Source organism: Athene noctua, chromosome 3 (assembly GCF_965140245.1).
Source record: "Athene noctua chromosome 3, bAthNoc1.hap1.1, whole genome shotgun sequence".
Classification (NCBI taxonomy): domain Eukaryota; kingdom Metazoa; phylum Chordata; class Aves; order Strigiformes; family Strigidae; genus Athene; species Athene noctua.
In genome coordinates, this window is record NC_134039.1 from 1,970,676 (window position 1) to 1,993,730 (window position 23,055).

The window sequence follows — 23,055 nt, forward strand, 5'->3', positions numbered from 1 at the left end:
AAGGTCCCCTCCTCCCAAAAAAACTTTCAGAAGTTTCCCTTCCCAAGTTCCAGGAGCAGTATTGTGTGCATGGATTACGAAGAGGTACACCGATCCAATATTTTCCCTCCATGAGGAGCGAACAAACAACTCCTGACACTGATGAACTCGTTTTGCAATGAGGAATCTGATCTAAAATATTACTCAGAACTCTTGAACACTATATACGCACAAAATACATCTTCATTCTGACAAATCTTCAAAACATGCTGATGCAGTAATAGGGCAAGTACTAGGGCAGATTCTAAATTTTCTGTCAGTGATTTTTCATTGGGAAAATTTTTCTTTGAAGGAAAAGTTTTGCTGCAGCTTTTATTCTATCTTTTTGATTGGAAACAAATTCTGCTGTGCTGTTCCAAACTGAACTGAACTCCTTGGTTCTGAGTCAAATCTATGGTAATGTGGGGCCTCAGGGATCTCCTCCTCTTTCTGCTGTGCTGAACACTCTTGTTGGATCGTGTTTTCACGAGGTGCAATTCCACAGAAGAGACAGTCTGACTACAAAACCCAAGCTCTAGTATATCCAATCAAGCAAAACCAACACTCCAGCTCTGATAAAGCATCCAAAGACCATGAAGACCATGAGAAGATGCAAATATCACACTCACCCCAAATAAAATGTGTAGGTTTAGGTCAAACTAAAACACAGTGTTTAAGCAGTAGAAGGTCAAAACATTCTGTTTCAGTCAAAGAAGAGTCAGGAGAACACATTTCAGCACTTCCAAGTCAAAATTAGTTTGACCTTCTTGTTTTGTGAAAAGCCTGATGATTCAACTTTTCATTTCAGTTCAGGATAAAATCAACTAGAAAGTCACTGGAACTGCCATTTCCTTTGCAATTCTGACTTTCACGCAGCGAAACTGAAGGCAAGCACATCCTCATTCTTTACATTAAAAGAGCTAGCTGTGGGGTGGGTGCTTCAAAATCTGAGGGTCAGGATTGGACATCCGTGCCAATATCTTTGTTGAACAGGTGAACTAACAACCTCTAAACCAGGAATATTCCTTCCCACAGTCTCCTGGTGCGTAACTCTCCCTGTAGATTAAAAGATGGTGGCGTAGAATCTCACCACTGGCAGTTTAGATATATTCAGGCCACATTTCTGCCTTCCAGAAGTGTGGTAATGACAAGCACACGTCTTCATTTGCATGTCAGACCTTGATTTCAACAGGGTTCACTCCTCACATGTCTAAAACACCAGCTAGACACAGCGGGGGCCCCACACCTCAAGGGGAAGATGAATATTTGATCCGGGATCCACCGTGCGGATCTGAGAAGAAAATTAGTCAACTGAGCAGAATTAAAAGTTTCACTTCACCCCCACCAAAAGGGAACTTGGTGGCAGGATCCATCTCAGCGCTCTGAGCAGAAGTGGCAATAACATTTGGGTAAAGAATCGGGAAGTTGGAATGGTGAACGTGCAATTGTGTTTTCCCAACGGAGCGCGGAAAGCCTGTATTACCCCCAGATTAAACTGTAGGAGGAGCATACATTTTCTGACATCTAAACTAAAATTATTTGAGTACTGGAATGCTTGCTAAACAATTTCCTCTCTTCATGCTAAAATTATTTGAATACAGCTCTAATTAAATGTAATGACAGCATACTTGCTTAACATATGAAGAGCCTTCATAAATGGACTTGATAATTATCTCACTATTAAACACAGGAAGGGTTAGCTTTTATAGATATTTGAAAGATGGTTCCTTTTTAAAAAATCCCAGTAGAAGCTGTATTCTTTTTAACAAGCATATTATATTAACAGCATATTTGTTTTTATGGGTTTTGCTATTTCACACTCATGTAGCTCGTTGGATTCAACTCAAAATACCACTTCCACTGCAAAGCTTTTCTTTCAAATATCACTGAGTCTGTTTTTTCTCCTCTGTGCAGGAATAGACAAAACTGAGGCTTCAGTTTCTCCAGATTTTCAGCCCAGGCCTAACACTAGCATACAGTTCACAATTGCAATGTGTCTCTCTTGTCCTTCTCAGGTGGGATGACAAACACTGTGAGCTAAATAACCAGCATTTTTGGCAGCGACTGCTAGAATGTCCTGAAAAATGTTGCCAGAAATAGAAAACTTTGCCAATATTGAATTTTTTTTAAAAAAAAGGAAAAACGTTTGGGCAGAATCCCATTTCTTTTTGCGCTGAACTCAGCTCCTTTTAAGCAAAAAACAGCTTCCCAGCAGAACGGCCGAGCCAGGAACAAAAGACAAGAATTATCCTCAGTCTTTTCTGTTTGTTCAGGTACACTCGGTAACTGCTTATGGGATTCCTGGCTACTGGTGAGTTTGGTGATTTCTGGTTTATTTGTTTTAAATTTTCAATCTGATTTGTTAAATCCCGGCCTGCCATGACCAAGACTCACGCAGAGCCATACTGGAGCTCGTGCCTCAGTTTTGTGCTTTGAAGATAAATGAAGGTATGGAGAGAAGTGCACAGACTGCCTATTTTCTTTTTTAAAAATATCACGGCATCTTCGTTACTCTTTGCTTTAAATTTACTCATCTGTTTAAAAGCCACGAGTGCTTTTAAAAATGCGCAGTGTCTTTTCATGAAGCAAAACAAAGATTTTTACAAAAGCATTTCATTTTGTAATTACATGTTCTATTTATGTCATTACATGTATTTACACTAATTATGCTGTTAGTTCTAATTACACTAATTGCATAAATACATGATAATCAACTAAAGTTTACTTTCCAAGAACAAAAGAAATTAACTCTAGACCTACATATTTATGGCCGTGAAACAAATCTATGAAAAATAAAGAACTGTCCTGCTTAAGGGCAAAGCTTCAGCATCCTGCCCAGAAAATGGTGCTTGCCAAGACATCCAGATACACGGTAGGAGCAATGTTCTTGGTTACAAAACAGGTAGTCGGGATATTCTAGTTAACAATTTAATGAAAAGCTCATTAAATTTATGAACGCTATGCTAAAAAAAGTGTGCCCAGTCCCACGGTCTCTTCCTGCATCTCTCTGGAAGTTTTTTGCTCAATATTCTTTCTGTGGGGATAAGATACAGGCAAAGAAAAACGGATGGTTTTTTCTAGCATTCTGCTTTTAAGCAGGATCTACTCGCCCTTCTGCCCCTAAGGTGCTACGCAGTAACTAATCTTCTGGAAACATTTCCCTAAACAAAACAGGACCCTACAGTCCCATCATTTGGTTGCTATGAAGATTCCTATGAGGGTCAAATTTTAAACTTGGGAGGTTTCTTAAATGTAGTTCTGCAGTGCTTCTGCATAAAGCTGTGACATTCTAGGCTAAAAACCAATATTTATCCTTAACACCGTTTTAACTATACCAACCTCTTAAAATGGTAAGTAAAACAACTGACCACCCACACTCCTCAAGTATAAACTTATACTGTAATAAGCCTCCTAAACCTACAGCTCCAAGGTTCTTTTGTGCCACACATTTACTAGACTAGTAAGGTTTAAGATTTCGGATGAGCTGAGCTTTCCCACAGCAGAAGTAGATTCAGTTTGTGTGACTTCTCAAACTGCCTCAAAAGTGCACACAACCCGCTGTGGATACATCTGGTGGAAAAACAAAATGCCTGGTGAAGAGAAACCCAACTTCTACAAGGGCTTCTGATTTATATTTTCACTTTACACTACAAATACAGTTCATTAAAGAGATTTAATCTTCAACCTGCTTGCTGCTCTCTCGCTCAATTTGAAGAATTTTAATGTATTTCAGACTAGGAAGAATCTGTGTACATGCGGGAAGACACACAGCAAAGGCAAGAAACCGTATTGTTAAATACAATCTAAAAAACGGCAAGATTCATTACAAAGAAGATGTAAAAGCTCATCTTACAAAAGAAACGTTAAATCAACCTCATGTACACAGCAAAGGCAAGAAACTGTATTGTTAAATACAATCTAAAAAATTGCAAGATTCATTACAAGGAAGATGTAAAAGCTCATCTTACAAAAGAAACATTAAATCAACCTCATACGCAGCCTGTAAACCCGATGGTATATATATGATAACATAAAGTATCTTAAGCTCATATACACCTTTCACAAGAAATACAGCTATAGCCACGCAAGTCGCCTGGATTATTATGAGAGCTACAATTCTTACATTTGGTGACACTGGGAGGTTTGAATGATGCAAACCAAACTTGTTCGAGCACCTCACTGGCGAGGAGATCACCCCGACTGCAGTGACTGGGCAGAGAGGAACGGCTGGCAGAACCACGAGCACAAATGCAGTAAATGCATACACACAGAGAAAAATGTTTAGAATCAGCGCCCGTAACTTAACCAGACTGTAGCTCACTTATTTGGAAAAAAAAAAAAGAAAAAAAAAAAAATCACCTCTGGATTTTCCTCCTTTTTCTTTTTGGTAGCAGGGGGTCCCTGAGCTGACTCTTCAGGAGGTTTCTTTGTCTCCACTTTACTTTCTGTCTGGGTTTGGACTTGAGGCTGAATAATGATAACCTAAAAGAAAATGTACAAATAAAAGAAGAGAATTCACTATACGAAACCAGCTTTTTCTGCCTGAAACCTTTGATTCTTCTTCGAAGGGTTACTTGATACCCCTACAAACAACAAAAGCAAATCACAAGCCAAAAAAATTTAGAAAAAGGTGTACCTGGGTTAGGCTTCTAAATCCATACTTACGTTTCTAAAACTTAATTTTTATCGGTGCATTATAAACCTGCTGCAGCCTACGGGAGCCATTTGATCAGTGCCTCTGAAAATTAGGACACTTTCTATTTAGAGGACTTCTGGAGCTGACTCAGCAGCCTGGCTTTAGCACTCAGACTGTCAGTGATTTTAAGGCTTGCCTTTGATTTTATTTTGCACATAGGTAGAAGAGATGGGTTTACTACCCATTGAAAAGCACAGTCTGATCTCAGTCACAGCAGTGTTATTTCGGAGTAAGCACGTGTGGATGGGAAGGAAGTTACTCCTCAGTACTAACCGTGTAACTGAGATCAGAGTTAGGGCCTCAGCATTTACGTGTTACGGGCAGTGGATGTCCGGTTTTGCATAAACAAAACAAACTATAGGTGTTTTAAATCGAAATTAACTCTGGTTTAGAACGATAGGAATTACTACACAGACCTCTTCCACATGCATGTATGTTAGCATACGCAGCTGCTCATATCTGAATCACCACATGAAGATTTATGCGGCGCAGGCAACGTTATCTCAGAATCCATTAAAATAAAAGGCGTGAAAGACAATTTCTGACCATAGAATTACACATGTGCCTTCATACCCACAATCAAAGCTTCATGAAGGACTACAGAAGACCTTCTCAAGCTCATCTTCTTGATGAAGGTTATTGGATTTGAACGCTGGGCCTTTTCGATCTATTTTGTTGCTAACTTTCAATCAATGTTAGTTAATTGTTAGATACTTTATCTCAATAAACTCGCTCTAGAAGAGTCAAGAGCATAAAAAAGGATGGTTTTCTAAACCAGCAGCCAGTTTAAGTAAGAGAAAAATAAATTATATTAGAGAAGTGGGGAAGAGGTGCCTGCTCTTATTTACCTCAAAAGCAATCCTAGGTGCTGTATTCTTTTTTAGCACTGTATGAAAACCTGTGCTGCCAACAAGACCCAAAGTAGCAGGATCCCAGTACAAATTACAGCGAATGTCTGCTGGGTACACTGGCAGCCTTTATTGAATCTGTTTCTGGTGTAAGAGAGGTGAAGTTCTTGCATTTCAAAGCTGAAAAGCAGTAGAGAGAGGAAACAAGAAATTCACAACTTGTTTTTTTTTTTTTCCTACTGATTTATCTGCTGATCAGGTTCGAAACCCTGAGCTCTCATTTCATCTGGTCTTCCCTGAAAGTGTGGAAGGGAATGCCTGATTATTTGATATACTCCCCCGGGGTCAGTCGATATAACTAGTATCACTGTATAATTGAAGAGGGAGTCCATAGGAAATTTGAGCCTGCACAGAATTCAGGGATATTATTAGTGAGGATTGGTTTAAGGAAATGGAAGATCATACGGTCCCATTAGTGTCAGGCTACATAACGATGCATTTTGTTCCCACAAAAAAAAAAAAAAATAGGCTTGTACACAGATTAATGTCTACGAGCATCCATGCGTCCCCTTAAGAATCTTCCCATTGCTTTCTGATTATTTTCTTCAAAAGGAACCACTGACACCACTCTGCACAGGGCTGTGCACTCCCAGGGGAATATTCTGCTTCCGTCTGCAATGTAATTCCCCTGTTTGATAACCAAAAAAAACAAAATCCGTGGTGAGAAGCAGAACCCACCTTGCTGTCGGCACTAATGAGGAGTGGTTGCACTTTAATGCTATCGTTGACGACAGAGACAGTTGCGCTGGTGCTGATCGGAGTTGCATTGTTGGGGGAGGTGGAAATGATGGCGTATGCCACACCTGCACTGCTCAGAGGTGATGAAATAGCTGTAGACTCGGTGACACTTTGTGACTGGCTGTTAGGCGTCTGTACATGGCTGACGGTGTTATTGGCAGTCGGGAGGGCCGGGCTGGGGTTTTTGATGCTGACTACGGTTGCCTTCTGGAAGGTAGGAGGCTGCTTGGAAGGTTGGTCTCTGCACGGGGAGATGGGGAGGCTGTCTGGAATCAGGGTCTTTGGCCTAACCTACAAACAGAGAGTTAGATGTTATCAGGCGCAGCTCAGGCTGTAATGAACAATCACAGAATCCCAGAATCATCTCAGCTGGAAAAGCCCCTGAAGCTCCTCCAGCCCCACCATGACCCTCCCCCTGACCGTTCCCAACTCCCCCAGATCCCTCAGCGCTGGCTCAGCCCGACTCTTCAACCCCTCCAGGGATCCCGGGGACTCCCCCCTGCCCTGGGCAGCCCATTCCAACGCCCAACAGCCCCTTCTGCACAGAAATCCTTCCTCAGAGCCAGCCTGACCCTGCCCTGGGCAGCTTGAGGCCATTCCCTCGGGGCCTGGCGCTGGGGCCTTGGCTCCAGAGACTCATCCCCCCTCTCTGCACCCTCCTGTCGGGGAGTTGTACTGCAACTCTCTGTTTGCAACACTGCAAACGTGCGCTCTCCCAGTAGAATCCCTAATTGCATCAGCCACGGAACAGGAGCATCTGGAAAAAGGCAATGTAGCAACTCGAAGGAGCCAGCCATTCATTCACTTGTAGATATATTCCCAGCGCTCCTCAGCTGGGTCATTTTGGAGTCCTTAACTCATTGCAATGCTGAACAAGAAGGGAAGGAAAAGTCAATTCCTCACTTTTATTAGCACACATCCATACAAATGCTACTCGAGTCCCATCCAGTTCTCAGTAGGGATGTTTAAGCCAAAGCCTTTGCAGAGAATGGAGACCCCAGACGCAGTAATTTCCTGTTCTGAAGGACACAACACTCTTGCTATGAATTAAGGAGTGGGAACTGAATCATTAAGGGGGTTGTGGGAAAGCATTTACAGGAACAGTAAGCGTATGCATTTATGCTGACGGATCAGTGAATGAAGTAACGTTTTTAAGATGTGCCATGTCTAATGGAGAGGAGATCAATCACACCATCACTCAGCTGACCAAAAGAAAAAACAGAGAGGGGAAGAAAAGAAACCCTCAACCATCGAACTTCATATTTTCACACAACCATTCAGTTGGAAAAGCCCCTCGGGATCATGGAGTCCAACCCTCAGCCCGACTCTACAAAGTTCTCCCCTACCCCACATCCCCCCACAGCTCATCCCAACGGCCCTGAAACCCCCCCAGGGACGGGGACTGCCCCCTCCCTGGGCAGCCTCTTCCACTCTCGGACCACTCTTGCTGGGAAACATTTTCTCCTCCTGCCCAGCCTGTGGCAGTTTCCAGCCGTTCCCTCTTGTCCTGTCCCTGATCCCCTGGGAGCAGAGCCCAGCCCCAGCCTCTCTGCAATGTCCTGTCAGGAGCTGCAGAGAGGGATGAGGGCTCCCCTCAGCCTCCTCCTCCTCACACTGAACACTCCCAGCTCCTGCCCTGCCTCCTCACAGGATTGATTCTCCAGGCCATTTTTTTTTTTTTTTGTCACTGTAAGTAAAGAGCTAGTTTGCAGCTGCGGGTGGATGCAGAAGGAACTTCCACGGATGGAGGGGGAAACTGCCAAGGTTTGGGAAGGCTGTGGCTTCACCCAGAGCCATGACTGATAGCTGCAAACAATTGCTCTCAGCTAATGTGATGTGTTTCCAGTGGCGTAATTAACATCATCCTGTCAACATGGCTCTGCCTTAACAACGTATTAAGTACGGTTCCAGGATCGAAAATAAATAATTTAAACTGCTTCACATGAAGTTAACTTCACTCCCAGTTTATTCGTTAACGCGGCCAGATAAAACAGTCGGTTCCCTCTGTGCTTATTTAGTCCTGTCACTTCTCGCACCTTCCACACTGTGAACCAAAATGACAAGTTGTAACAGACAGACACGGGAAACAGCTGCCTGTGTCACCGCACCGCAGCCTGCAGGAGCCCTTCCAATGTGCTGACTCCAATCCTGAGCCTAAGTAAGCAATTTAATGAAAACGCGGGGATTTACTGATGTGCAGAAAATTACAGAATCATAGAACGCTCGAATGGTTTGGGTTGAAGAGGACCTTAAAGATCATCCAGTCCCACCCTTCTTCCGCTAGCCCAGGTTGCCCAAAGCCCCGTCCAGCCTGGCCTCATCCCACAGGGCTCATCCTCTATAGTGTCCATCACCCTCGGTAGTGTCAAGGAGGAGCCGTACCCCTTTGTCCCCACAGTGAATATTAAGTGCAGCAACACGCATACTGCGAGCTCTTTCTGCCTGGACAACGTGTCCCTCAAGGGCCAGTAGGATCCCAACACCTACGAGCAGCACGAACGTGCATCAGAGGCACAGTCCTGCTCGGGAGTGGTAAAACTGTCAGCAACCAAGGCAGGTGGAAAGTGAAAGAGGGAACAGAGCTGAAGAAGAGCGAAGAGGGGGATTTGCCTGAGGTTCTGCATCAGACTCGTGACCAAGGCAGGAGCTGCTGTGTTCAGCTCGCAACTTCGGGGGAACGCTGGAAGGACTCACAGACCCACTGTGGAATGACGCAAAACCAGCTGAACTACGACTAACCATAGTCGCGGGACACCGACTGTCACTGAAGAGGTTTTTGCTCTTTTTCCCCCTATCCAGTCACTGTATGTAATGATGATTTGATTTATTTAGTTAAGGTACCAGACAAATACCCTGGCCAAGTTGTTTAAGAGAGGAGCCTATAATTAGCTTCACATACATAATTAATGGTCTTATTTTCAAAAGTAGCACACGTAGGACTGGTTTAAACCCATCTCAGCCCAGACATTCAGCAAAACTAAGGCTTCTAACATAAACAGCTCAGTGCAGTAGGAGACATGGTACCTAAAGCAACTTGTTCATGCCTGTGTCAGAGTCAGTCATACAAGGATCATTTTGGAATACCTACTTTTTTATTTTCATAATAATATCCTTTCCTTCCTATGTTATAACTTACATAAGTCTCTCATATGTAAGCCGTTAGCAAATTACTCATGCTCACATGCTTCATGTTCACAGAAATAGTATCATTATTCAGAAAAGAAAGTCTGAGAAGCTTGGCAAAACACAGTTAAAATGTATTACCGAGGCTAAAAAATCCAAATTTAATTCTTAGTTCTTTGGCTAACGTCTAAATGTTATTGTCTCTCCTTAAAAGAAAATAATTTTCTTTTCAATTAATGTAACATCTGTTACCAACAGAAATACTGTAAGCACACATATACAGAGTAAGAGAGAGAGAGAAAATAAGGAGTAGTTCACATCAAAGATTCAACAGAACCGTCACTGAGATCCTTAGAAAAAATCAAGTCTGACAAAAAAATCAGCTCAGGAGCTTTTCTAGCCAAAAACTGTCATGTAGTCTACCAGGATCTACTGTAACTGTCACTCTTAATTGCACTTTTATATTTAATCAAAAGCCTAATTAAAACTAAATGCCTATATATATTCCAGCTATATAATTATCTTTTCTGCACTGTTACATCTATATATTGACTGCCAGATGTAATACCTCAGTGAATCCTACACACGCCCTTAACACACGTTCTGCAAGTGGTGGATGAATGTGTATCACTTCGCCATAAAACAAGCTCTTCCTGCACAGACAATTAAACAGACTTCATTTTCCAAAGTAAAATATTCTCTATGAAGTGCTTCACACTGAAATAATCCGATAGGATCCACCACAAGAACATACGCCGGGTGTTTTCTGCCACCGTGTGACACAAAGGAGGTATCGCGGTCTTTAAGTCTGAAAATTCCCTGGTAAGTTCAGCTAACGTTGTGAGAGCGTATTTATTTACAATTCTAGAATAATAAAAAGGGTTGACTACAGGAAAAGTTTCAAGGGGCCCCTGAGTTAAAGCTAAAATAAGTTCAAGTTAAAATAATTGAAATATTTCGACAGCCCGCAGTCACGAATCCGAACCAGAAAGCAAGCGCAGACGCCCCGTGTGCTCTAACGCCCGTGAACCTTTCCCCCTTGAATATCAACACCAAGCTTAATAAATAAGTATTTATTTAAACACAATAAATAGCTAAATGAAGGACTTTTAACAGCGTTTCGTGTTAAGAACCAAACTGCTACAGTAATCTGTGAGAATTAATGGTGTCAGCTGGGAAGAAAAAAAAGGAAGGGAAGAGCAAGTATCAATTCCTTCTCCTCACGGCAAAGCCGCAGCTTAAATTTGGGAGATGAAAGGAGGACAGTGGCACTAGCAGGAGTTTGGAAGTTGACAGTCACTGGAGAAAAAGTGGAGAAAAACTAGGGCAGGGCACAGGCTGCATTTCACAGGCGAGGAATCAAACAGACGTTTCCCACTGAAGGTGCACAGGTTGGATGGCGCCGGTCCCCGTGACAAGAGCCACAGAAAGAAAAGGCACAAAAGTTGAGCAAAGGAGAAGAAAAGAGAAAGAATAACAGACAGCATGTATGTTACCGAGTGAAAACTGCAACTGTTGGCGAGCGCTGCAAATAACAATTCTCCTGTAGCTCAACCCTCCTCTCCCCAAATATCTTTCATTTAACTTCTGACAGCTGTCAAAACAGAATGTGATACTACCAGGGCTCTAAATGCAGGAGAAGAGAGAGCTGCTTCTTGAATATGATTTCACAAACCCGTGTTGTTCTTGAGTTTCCTCGATACCCACAATAACAGAAAAAAATTATTTTAGACGGGAATATTCAGACATCCCTGGTACTTCTCAAATAGCCTGCAGGTGAGCGCGGTGTTCAAGAAGATATTCCCAGCCCTGAGAATTCACTAGGTGGGGGCTGGCTGCTCTTCAGATGGGGATATAACAGGGAGCCCAGTCCTGTGAGCTGGGCAGAGCGCTCTCCTGCTCAGCGACCCCTCGTTTCATGTACTTCAAAGAGTTTTACGTCAGAAAGGGATCAGCTCCTGTGACTAATACAACTTTCGGTATATCCCACATCATTAAGCTCCATCCAGCTGTCCCTCTAGGAAGCCCAAAGGTTTCCATTCCAGCTCTGGGGAGCAGCAATTGTTGAGCACCACAGAGATGAGCAAACTGCTGAGCGGCGGAGGTGGGAGAGCCCGATGTGTGTCACCGCTGACAAAGGCAACTGTGATCATGGGCAACCTATTTCCTGAGCTACATCCCAATCAGGTGAGCCGCTCCCGTGCTGTCATAGAGACAAAGAAGACAGAAAAAGAAAAACTCTTACAAAATAAGCCTCAAGATCCAACCCAAACAGGCGTGGGAGCAAAGGAGAAGAAGGGAAGGAAAGCACACAACTCCTCCCATCTCTGTGGGCAATTCTGTGCAGTCCTAAAGGACAGGATTTAATTAGAACAGTTATCTCTGTGCAGATCTGCAGGTGCTGTGAGAATTGTTAAGGGCAATCCTGATAAATGTGTTCTCCTTCCAGCCTAGTGAAGAAGGGAAGTTAACAAGTGCGCTCCAATTACAAAACCAAAAGGGATCATCACGATCCTCCAGCTCACAGACTGGCTGTAGAATTTCTCCCAGAAACTGAAGACTGATTTTAAAAGAAAATACTAAAGACTTCTTAACGATGAATTCATCACGAGCCCCAATAAACTGTTATAATATTTTATTATGCTCATGACTGGCATTTTATTGCGAGGTTGAATGTGCCCAACTTCAGCTTCCAGTCCCTGGATCTTGTTATAGCTTTGTCAGCAACACTGAAGGGCCCTCCCCCTCCCCAATATCAGATATCAGCTGGATCATGCTCAGCATCAATCAGCCCTTCATACTGGCAGGGCCGATCTGTAGGAGAGTAAATTTTTCAGCTCAACGCAATATCACATTGCCTTTGAGAGAAAGACCATTATTCACACTTTATTTTCACTTCACCCTTGTACTCGGAGCCTAAAAACAAAAACTCCAAATGGATTTGGCACAATTCATATGTCACAGAGGCAAAGTGCTGGGAGCAGCAGACAGAGCTTTCATTCTTGAAAAGCTTTAGAGGATCACACAGAAAACATTAGCAATGGCTGATAAAATGAGTGCAATATGGGGTAATTATATCCTTCCCCAGAACGAACAGATGCACACTGACTTCAGTAAAGCTGTGTCTATTTATGCCAGCTGAGGACCGACTCTCTCCTTTTTCTTTTTTTTCATCAATAAAAATCAGGCAAAAGAAAATGTTCTGCATAACTTTACAGCAAAGACACACCCTAAAATCCAGGTTGCCCAACCGAATACAAGTGTTTCCAGCTCGGTTGATTTTTGGTTCCTTTCCTGACAAGCTGCTCTTATCTTCAGCCTGGTCTGAGCCCACGGTCAACAGTTTATATTCTTGCCACAGGGGGAAGATTTAAAGAAAGTCACACGTGACTTTTCTTCCTTCCCCTTGATGGGGCTACACAAAAAAATAAGTTCCTCTTCAGTGTGTATCAGGAGGAAACCCCAGACAAGATGACCCAGTTCAGTTAATCCTGGGTTCACACACATCACAAACCTCTCCTTGGCATCTACCTGGAATTTCAGCCTGGGAAGATACAGAATGATACGAAATACAGGGCAAAACCCAAACAACTTCTCCAGCCCACGTTTCCAGTCCTGCTGCTCTGGACAGTGAGGCCGAGGGAAGAAATCCTGATGTGACTGAAACCAACAGCAAATTTGAAGAGAGTTCAATAAGGCCCAGACTGCAACCAGCACCCTGACACAAACCCTGGTCTCTCATTCTACTGCCACGCAGCCCAAGAATCGCTCTGGGGTATTTTCACACGTATTCACGTTTCGTGCACTGTATCAGACATTTTCCACTGGACTCTGGTATTTCCATTTGTGAGTCATGGACAGCCACCTCCAGTGTAAAGGTGACATGCAGATAATATAACTCCTGCGCAATTTTTAAGAAGACAAAGCTACTGCATTTAGTTTTTCTTCCCCTTCAGCTTTGCTCGACACTACAGAAATAGAAGTTTTGCTGAGAGGGATGTTTGTGTGCGAATCTGCCAGCTCTGCTTTTTGTGGATGTTGGCATAAGGCAGTCAGGTGGGAGTTCTTTATTAAAAACGTTATCAGTGTTTTGAACACAAAACTGTTCTTTCACAGGAACTTGACTGACTTTTGCTAATGAAATGTACATTTTCTCCTCAGCTCTACTGCCTGCATTTTCTGGTTTGGTATTGTTGCTATTGAGTTGATGATTCATTAAGTGTCTCTTTTCCATTTGCAAAGGGGAAAACTACCACTAAACCAGCAAATTAAAATCAATATTATTCCAAAAAATAACAAGTCGGGGTTGAAGTTGACAAGGATTTCTGCTTTTTTTTTTTTTTTTTCCTTCTGCACAATGGTTCTGTCCTTGAATATGCAGTTATCTATGAGCCTCTGAGGAAAGAATTTAATCCTTATTGTTTAGGATTACAATAGAAATATAAAAGCTAGACTGTGATTATACACACCAGTCAATAACTTACTCCCATTTCTACTCTTTTCAACGTTACATGTCAGCTTGCTTCCCTCGCAGATACTCATCTATGATTAACTTACTTCAATTTAAATATAAAGTGTCCATGAAGCCTTTAGGCACAATCGAGGGAACATCTGTCTGCTTTCCTCCTATCCTTCTATTTTCACAGGCGAGCTCTGGACTAATCCACGCAACTGGGCATTCACTGGACTCAAACTCTGGTGTCAATTTAAAGACCATGGATGTCACTGCTCTGTACTGTCCGTCACTTTAAGCACTTTTCCTGCTTCTAGACAATAATGGCACATTAGAATGATTTGACCAGCCTCAGCTCATTTGCTGGCGAAGAGCAAAAAACTTGGAAGACAATATAATAATAATGACAAAGCTAATTTCTATCTGCGGACAGCCTGAGCAAGATGGAAGCACACAAAAAGCTCAGACATTGCGAGATGAAAGTGAAGGGTTTAAGGACAGGAAGCATGGATGTAAATGGTGTCAGGGGAGAGAGGGGACATTTCTTCTCATCTTTCTGATACTCTGCATCAGCATTTGACGTGGAGAAGCATGAGAATTTTCACCTGGGAAAAAGGTACCGTGTCAGGTGTTGAAACGCCAGGTCTGCTGGGAAGCGGCTGAGGGAACTGGGGGGGTTCAGTCTGGAGAAGAGGAGGCTGAGGGGAGACCTCCTGGCCCTCTGCAACTCCCTGCCAGGAGGGGGCAGAGAGGGGGGATGAGTCTCTGGAGCCAAGGCCCCAGCGCCAGGCCCCGAGGGAATGGCCTCAAGCTGCCCAGGGCAGGGTCAGGCTGGCTCTGAGGAAGGATTTCTGTGCAGAAGGGGCTGTTGGGCGTTGGAATGGGCTGCCCAGGGCAGGGGGGAGTCCCCGGGATCCCTGGAGGGGTTGAAGAGTCGGGCTGAGCCAGCGCTGAGGGATCTGGGGGAGTTGGGAACGGTCAGGGGGAGGGTCATGGTGGGGCTGGAGGAGCTGCAGGGGCTTTGCCAACTGAGATGATTCTGTGGCAATTATGTGATTCTGTGAAAACAGCTTGAATCTTTCCTGGGGGTTGTATGGATACATTAGGCTCCTACGTGCAGACTACCATGGAGACCTGATTTCCATGCAGGTCCTTTGCAAAATGTTGACGACGCTGATCGGATCCGAAGGTCTTAAGCATCAGTAACAGCCAGTTCTGCCTCCCCTTCCCCACCACCCTGAATCATTTCTCTCACTAGGAACAGACAACTCACATCAAAACTCAGAAAGACAGAGGTAACAGACGAAGGTACTTAGGAAAATTTGCATCTGGGTGTAGTCCCCCTTGATACACCACATCACTGAATCACAGAACCATTCAGGTTGGAAAAGCCTCTTGGGATCATTGAGTCCAACCATCAGCCTGACTCTACAAAGTTCTCCCCTGCACCATCCTGCTGAAGACCGGTTTCCTCATCACTGCCCACCTCTGGCATACCCCCATCCACAAGGAACAGTTCTTATCCCACCACTTTAGCCGTACCTTCCTCTGTCTTGGCTGCACTAGAGCGGTGTAAAGTAACACACCACGGAGCACTCCAGATGCTCCAACAAGCCCACACCTCTCTCAGCGACACAGGCTACCTGGCAAACCTATCCACCGGTGCGTAACCGAGAGTCCCACAGACTTTTCAATAAAGTACCGTGTTTTCAACCCAATCTTCAAAGCTTTCCCTGTAAAGGCTTCGTATGAAAGGCCAAGGTGGCCACGTGTCTCTGGTGCAGGGCGTCTCTACAGCAAGGCTGATGCTCACATAGGCAGGTGTCCCAACTTCTCTATGGATTAAGGGCACAAACCTCATCACTTTCTACAAGAAACATTTTCTATGTTATTCTCCTCTGACAGAAATACATAGTTTATTAATTAATAGTAGCATGCCTATCAAAAAATAAGCAAACTGATAAAAAGGAGCCCTAAGCAGAACTTTCAGCTGCACAACACGCTTCTTCCCAAAGGGAAGGGATGAGAGAAGAAATAGCTTATGATAGATGTTAATCTTTGTGCTTAACACATTCCTGGAAGGTGCTCCAAATACAGACACTATAAAAGCTGATTCAGAACAAAACAGATTAACAACTCTATTTATTAAGGGCTACATTTTCAGCCAGGCCTCTGCAAACCTTCCTTCTGTTTTCTGCATGCATACAGTCAATGAATATTAAATACTTCTGCAAAACCCTTAGCCTGGTTACAGACCACCACTGATTAAGTTACCTTGAATGAGATTATCCCTCTTCTCCTCCACTAGCATTCCGACACATCCCCTGGAAGTGCTGAGGGTTATACACCAGGAAGGTGCACGGCATCCCTTAGGGGACTGCCGTCCTTTTCTCTTCTGGTATTGTAACAACAACGTCACAAATTCAATTATTCCTTACTCACACAAACAATAAAGTGCTCTTGTCTCTCCATGGCACAATACTGTGTAATTTTTTACACAAACGTGTATATCTGCTATTTTCCAGTTTCACAAAATGCTGACTTGCATTTAGTACTATTTTTCCACTTCTAATGGCTACGTGCACTCTTAACACGTTACACTTAAAAATAATGATTTTTTTTTTTTTTTAGACTTATGATGGAGAAAGAGAGAGGCTTTGACACAGACCAATCTGTTAGCACATTTCTTCTCCAGTACACAGTGGCATCACACAACTTGGGTTCTGTCTACAGGAGACATTTTCCTTTCAAGGAATCTTCCAGAAGCCCTATCACCAGGGAAGGCAGGAGCAGTGGTTGGGTTTGGCACACCCCTGAAGAGAAGCACTAGCCATCAGTGGAACTGCGCTCATGACAACTAGGAAAAGGAATTTTAAAAATGAGAAGGCACGTTTAAAGTTTTGGGAACATCCAGAGACCAGAACATTAAAAGAGCATTAAAACCCCATTTAACTTCTATTCAGATCGTCACGGCCTCGCGATTCATTTCAACGAGAACTGGACTGGGCTCAAACAAAACGGGAGGTTTATTTTAGTATCTTCACCGTTTCATTTAAAATCTTCCATTTGAAGAACAGAAAATCAGATTTCCCACATGCCTTCAGTGCAACTTGATTTTTTATGTAAACCAGTTCAAAACAGACTGTCTGCACTGCAGCTGGAAATTGGAGCCCCAACCTGACCTAAAGCTGCTCCCTCCTTTCAGCTGATGGGTGCCATGAGGCAGAGGAACAGCTCAAGAGCAGAAGAGCACATCACCCGTGTGCTGGAGTAGAGAACCTCCAGGATTTGCTTCTCAAGAGTGCAGTGGGAAGTCTGCAGTTTCAAAACATCTCACCCAGCTGGAAACCTCAAAGACCAAAGTAAGAAGAGAAAGACTATCTGGAATTAACTTACCCAACATCACAGCTCAGAGCAGAAATTTTACTTATTTGATGAAAGCAAAACTAACTTTATATTCTGTAAAAAAAACCAAAAAAACCAACCCAGGTCTGCCAAAGAGGCTTGTTTTAGCAAATAATGGATGCCTAAAGAAATATTGTTTGCATTGTGCAATGAACTTGTAATTAATGTTTGTTTGCTCACCATTTAATAGCAGCTCTGCACTAAATGATGGGATTTTGCTGCCATTTGTGAATGTGCAGATTTTGAAACTTCATTCCCCATATGGAAGAGCTCCCAGGGGGTCATATCATAAACCCATTCAAATGAACAAAACAAATGATAAGTATCTGTACAATGTGGAAAATGAGAAAGCTGTACGTATTGTTTTACATAAGTATTGTTAAGTGCCTCAGTTTACTTGTGCGGTATTTCCCTGCTTGACTGCATAGAGGTAAATCAAGAGGCTGTCGAGATTAGGAGAATGGAGGCATCAGAAATATAAAACTCATTTAGATGTGATGAGGGACCCTTAAATGGAGGATTCCCGCTTCTTTCCAGCCAGCCTGACAATGTTTATGCCTCTCATGCCTACAGCTAAATCTAAAGGGAGTCTGAAATTCCACAGAAATGGTGAAACTGGCCCGAAGGAGAGATGTCAGGTGGTGTGTGCTGTAGGGAACGCAGCCCCTGACCCTACCTGCACCTGAAACAGAAGCACAAACCACCCGGAGAAGAGCGAAGGCGCTTCCAGAGAGTGACTCAAGAGACAAGCAGGCTCCTAACAGGGCAGGGAGCCCAAAAGGGACCCCAACACCCCCCCAGCCCTCCTTAAACAAGACGAGAGGCAGCAGCACATCCAGATGAAGGCAGCTGAGGTGACTGCCACCGCTCTTGACAAACTACACCTGGGCTTGGCGCTTGAGCAACTAGGCAGGCATGCAGGTGGGCTTACTAAAGCCTTTGCTGCTTTGGCCTCCTTGCTATCAGGGCTCTACACGGTTCCCTGGTAAGCTAGACTTTGCAGAGATGGAGCTCGGGGAAGGTGCAACACCTTGCAGCACGAGGTTCAGCCACAGCTAACGTGCACGAACTTGCTGCTACACGGGCAGCCAAAGTGAAGGTTTCAGCAGGTGCCAAACCCGGCTGGATCCTGCTCGTCAGCATGCTTGGGAGAGAGTGGCAAAGCTGCCTCTCGGAAAGTCAGTCCTAGGCTGGCAGGGCCGCGCGGGTCCCCCAGGGGGGCACAAGGAGGTTTGCAGCCAGTTGAGAGGACGGGGACTGCCACAGGATTTCATTCTGCACATTTTCCAGCTCCTACTGGAACATACTATACGCCCCTTCATTTCCAAAATAATTTTTAATTCAGCACTTGTTTTCTCAGAGCTATGAGGGAGAAGAGGGACGAGATGTTCTTTGCTGTAATACCTCCGTGTTGTCACATGGCCTTGCTTCCTGCTATTTTTATATTTCCGTGTGAAGTTTCCAGTTCTCCTGGACCACAGATTCCTACGGACCCTCAAAATCTGCCAGAGATGACCATGCACTCACCTCCTGTCACAAAGGAGAGCTTTCACAGTGAGACAGTGCTGCAGCCCCCTTACAGCAGATCACCTGCACCAGGAGCCTCTGGGCAACGACAGCTTTACATCACCGATTTACGGCTCCATTAAATATATTTTGCAGGCATTTGACTAGTTAAGTTAGAAGCCAAACTTTCCACTCATAGAGGAAAACTTGATCTCTCTTAAGACATCAGGCAGAAAGCTCTGACGGGTGGAGGGAGTTCCCCGCTAGGAAGCAATATGGAAATTTAAAACTTCTCCGTAAGCTTTGTGTGGGAGAGGAACGTATAGCCCGCGATGAGCTGCAAAGGAGGACGCAGCCTGTAAACAGGCTCTTGCTGAAGAAGGCCTGTGAAAAAGCCAGACAAAAACTCAAAACGTAAGACGTACCTCAGGTAACACATACAGCTGCCTACTTAATATTTAGTTTTGACAGAAATGAGATTGCTATGTGCTTATTTCTCGTGCTCTCTATATGAAATAGAAAATTGAGTGAATTATAGCTTAGGGCTGCTGAGGAAGGGCTGGTGTTTCATTAGTATTAAGTATGATTGTATAAATAGGTTTGAAATGGAAAGCTGTGCTAGGAGAGGCTTGAAACAAAGTGAAATACAAACAAAGATATTGCCATGAGCTAAAGGGCAAGGCAGAAAGGATATGTGTTCTTTTCAAAAAGTTGAGGAAATCAGCTTCCTCCACTTTCTCCAATTCTTCAAAATTGAATCTAACACTGAATGAAAATTTTTCTACTTAACAGAAGTAGAGGACATTGATGCCTCCCTAAGTGCAGCATTTGCAATGCCATCATCATTGCTGAAACATAACCTTAATGATAATTTAAGCTCCTGTTACAGGTCTTTCAGCTGCTCTTGAACCTCAGCTATTTTCAGGAGCAATCTGCTCATCTTTGACACCCCAAAATGGCAGAAATCAATGTGTTATTATGCTGTAAGAACAACTGAAAAGCAAAGTCTCGAACTCGATAACAAAACTATAACCTTCCTTTATGTTCACAACTTTGCCTTCCACAAAATGTAATTTAAAGAGAGAATTTAAGAACTTTATCTTGGAAATACTCCTTCCTCCAGGCAGATTTAGCTCACAGATCTTCTGTAAGATTCTGCCACAAAGAAAATATTAGGGGAAAAAAAAAAAAAGGAACAATATGAAGACCCAGCATTGACTTCAATGCTAGATAAGCGTTCACATCTGAGAAACAGACCTCTGAGGGCCACACAGGAGAAATATGTTTATACCCAACAATCATGAATCCAAAAAGCAAACCATAGAATTGCAGCAAAACACTTGTTGAAAATGACATCCAAAATTTTTGAGAACCAAGGCTGAAACGTGGAAGAAAGTGCTTAGTTGGGGAAACTGTGATGGCTGTTAAGAAAAAGAAAACACAGATTGAAAAGATTTTAAAAATCTGTGAGTGTAACTCTCCTTTCACTCCGGTCAACCTTGCCTCAGTCTGGCACCTGGGTTAGTCAGGCTGAAACTTTATACTGGGGCAGACAGGGATAAGGCAAGTAAGTTAGTAAAAGAATGTGTGAGGCTAAACCTTGAACAGAAAGGTTAATACTTCCACCACTTTTCTTAATTACAGAATTGCAAATTTTCACTTCTGTGATTTGTGATTCACCTTACAAAGCATAAATTTACATTTTGCCGTATGTACTTTGTTCTTCCACAATGAACCTACAAGATTTTTTATAGCTTTTCATTGTGTTAACAGTATGCTCCCAGAAGAAAACTGATTTCCCCCCCCCCCCCACGAATTGGAGAAAATCACAACTCCGCTGTTCAACTCACTGAAGGTGAGGCTTTATTCAGCAAAATGAGTGTGCTGACCTACCCAGGCCTGGGCACCAGACAGGAACAGAACAGAATACATATCAAATGACACAACCCCCTCTTTGGAACTGTATTTTGTACCTGAGGTAGCACTGCTGGTCCTTGTCCTGCCAACCTCTGCAAGGAGCTGACCTGAGGAACCTTAATGGGCACTGCAGTGATAGTTCCCAAAGTCTGTTGGAAGAAAAACAGTTGAATACAGCTTTAAACACTTGCACAGCTTCCCCAGACAGAATCTGCCCGACCCAGTGGTTCCCCTTGCAGCTCTGAGTCTCTTCCCGACGCGTGATGGAGAGGTGTAATACACCAGATCATTCGAGGCACTTTCTCCTGCCTAAAGAGTCAGAGCCTCCTCCTTCTCTTTACCCTTCTCTACAAAGCCCTCTTAACTAAAGCCTATTGTCTCCTCGGAGCATTTGGTAACTCTGAGTGCAAAGGACACGGCTCCTCGTTGTGAAGGTTTTTTGGCACACAAAGCAAGCACAAGTGTGCGGGCACTGGCTTGTTTTCAAGGGATCTGAAGAAAGGTGAAACACGCCACAGTGAAACTTCAAAACATGCCTTGGTGAGATGATGCATTTCCCGGTAGCCAGGGTCACAAGAGAAGTTCACTGTGTCTTAGTAAATAGTAAATACTGAATTATTAAAACTGAAAGCTACCTATAAATCCACTATGGCACACTGTAACACAACATTCAGCTAAGACAACATCCAGTTGGGCCAACAGAGCAGCTATTACCTTCAACATTTATCTTCTCTACTCATTCTTCTCCCAGATGTATAGCAATTTTATTCAAAGCTTATTTAAAATATTTGTCTGAGGTAGCTCCTTCTAAGAGCAAATGCATTGCTGTATCCTACATAACGTTTACTTTGTAGACGGAGAAATTGTGTGTTAACCCAATATTATCTTTAATGATAATATGATTTTTATATTATCGTATAATTATATTATAATATCTTATCATATAATAATATAATGATTTTTATTAATACAGTTAGATACCAAGAGTACGCAAAATAAGTTTTTGTAATAGAGTCAAGTACACACAAGCTTCCACCCCCAAAAAATCTCTCCACCTGTTTAGCCTCAGTCCTTTCATGACTTTTCAACTATCTGTAGTGATACAGATATCTATAGATGTATGAGTTCTGTTATAGATGGTTTGAATGGCACTTCTTTTTCAAGCCTCACCCACCGAGGCTCCTAAAATATTGGATCTGAGATGTTGTAAATAACCTGTACTTCATATTCTCCATTAGAAAGGACAGATAGGTTATAAGTTTAAGATTGGGCCACAGGTCTAAAGAACTTTGCTTCACTCTCTTTCATTCCTTCACTCCTGAATACAGCTCATATTTTGTTGAACTGGGCAATATTCTTAAAACAAGGTTTTATATCTTCTATCTAACATGTCTTAATCACTGTTAGGACACGCCGATATCAGTAAGCAGATGCTTGTCATTTTAACAGCAAGAGAAACTCAGTCACTGATCACAAAAACTTAGCAGGCTGATAGAAATGAATAATAAGGAAAGGAAAACAGATTCAACTGAATTCCTCTAAATTTAACTCCCCTCAAAACCAAAGTATCGGATCACAGTCAGTAAGACAAAGTAAACTAATATTACCCCAATCTGGTCATGAAATATGTCAATAAAAAGGAAACTATCATGTAATCAGCTCATGGAAAGTAAAACTGCGTCAGGTCCATGTCAAGACGTTCTCCCCAGACCTCAACAACAGCGGTGAAACAGCCTATTTCATCCTAACTACAGTGTTTGGTAAGAACACCATGCATTTTCATGCAGAATATTTTTAATAATCTTGTCCTACAGAGTTTATATTTTTAACTCTGCTACTCCTCTTGGAGACATTTGGGGGTGTGATGTTATATATTCAGCAAAGACTAAAATTTGCATAAGATTTGTGTAAGTTAAAACAACAAGGAGAGCTGTGCAGTTATAAACACACAATTCAATTTTTCCCGAGTACTCATGGATCACCAGTACCCTGGATCATCCATGGACAAATACACTCTATTAAAATTCTGTCTTGAGCCAAGGGCGGGGGGCAGAGGGGGCAGAGGGAGCAGCACTTCCACCCCTGGGTGCCAGAACAAGTAAGTTAGACCCTCCTGCAGAAGTAAAGGTGTTGGCAGCGGAGTGAGGGACAAAAACGGGTATTTCTACCACAGTTATCCTTACAGGGTGACACGTGAGAATAAAAACAATAGGAAAGATATTACAGCCTATCTGAACGAATGACTTCTGTGCCCTGTCTACCATATCACAGCCTCACACATTGGGAGGGAT

The 23,055-nt window shown here is 43.1% G+C and overlaps 1 protein-coding gene across 8 annotated transcripts in view; it reads right to left on the reverse strand.

Moving 5' to 3' along the window:
* The window catches only part of PHF21B (PHD finger protein 21B), a 289,303-nt gene that overhangs the window by 21,691 nt on the left and 244,557 nt on the right, over positions 1-23,055 (reverse strand). For all 8 annotated transcript variants that reach the window (XR_012633363.1, XM_074901758.1, XM_074901759.1 and 5 more), the window contains 3 exons: positions 20,821-20,913; positions 6,301-6,651; positions 4,378-4,500 (listed from right to left, as the gene is read on the reverse strand). Coding sequence is in view for 7 of the 8 variants with exons in the window: in XM_074901758.1 (XP_074757859.1) it covers positions 4,378-4,500; positions 6,301-6,651; positions 20,821-20,913 (567 nt within the window). In the remaining variant the exon portion in view is untranslated. The remainder of the gene's footprint in view (positions 1-4,377; positions 4,501-6,300; positions 6,652-20,820; positions 20,914-23,055) is intronic.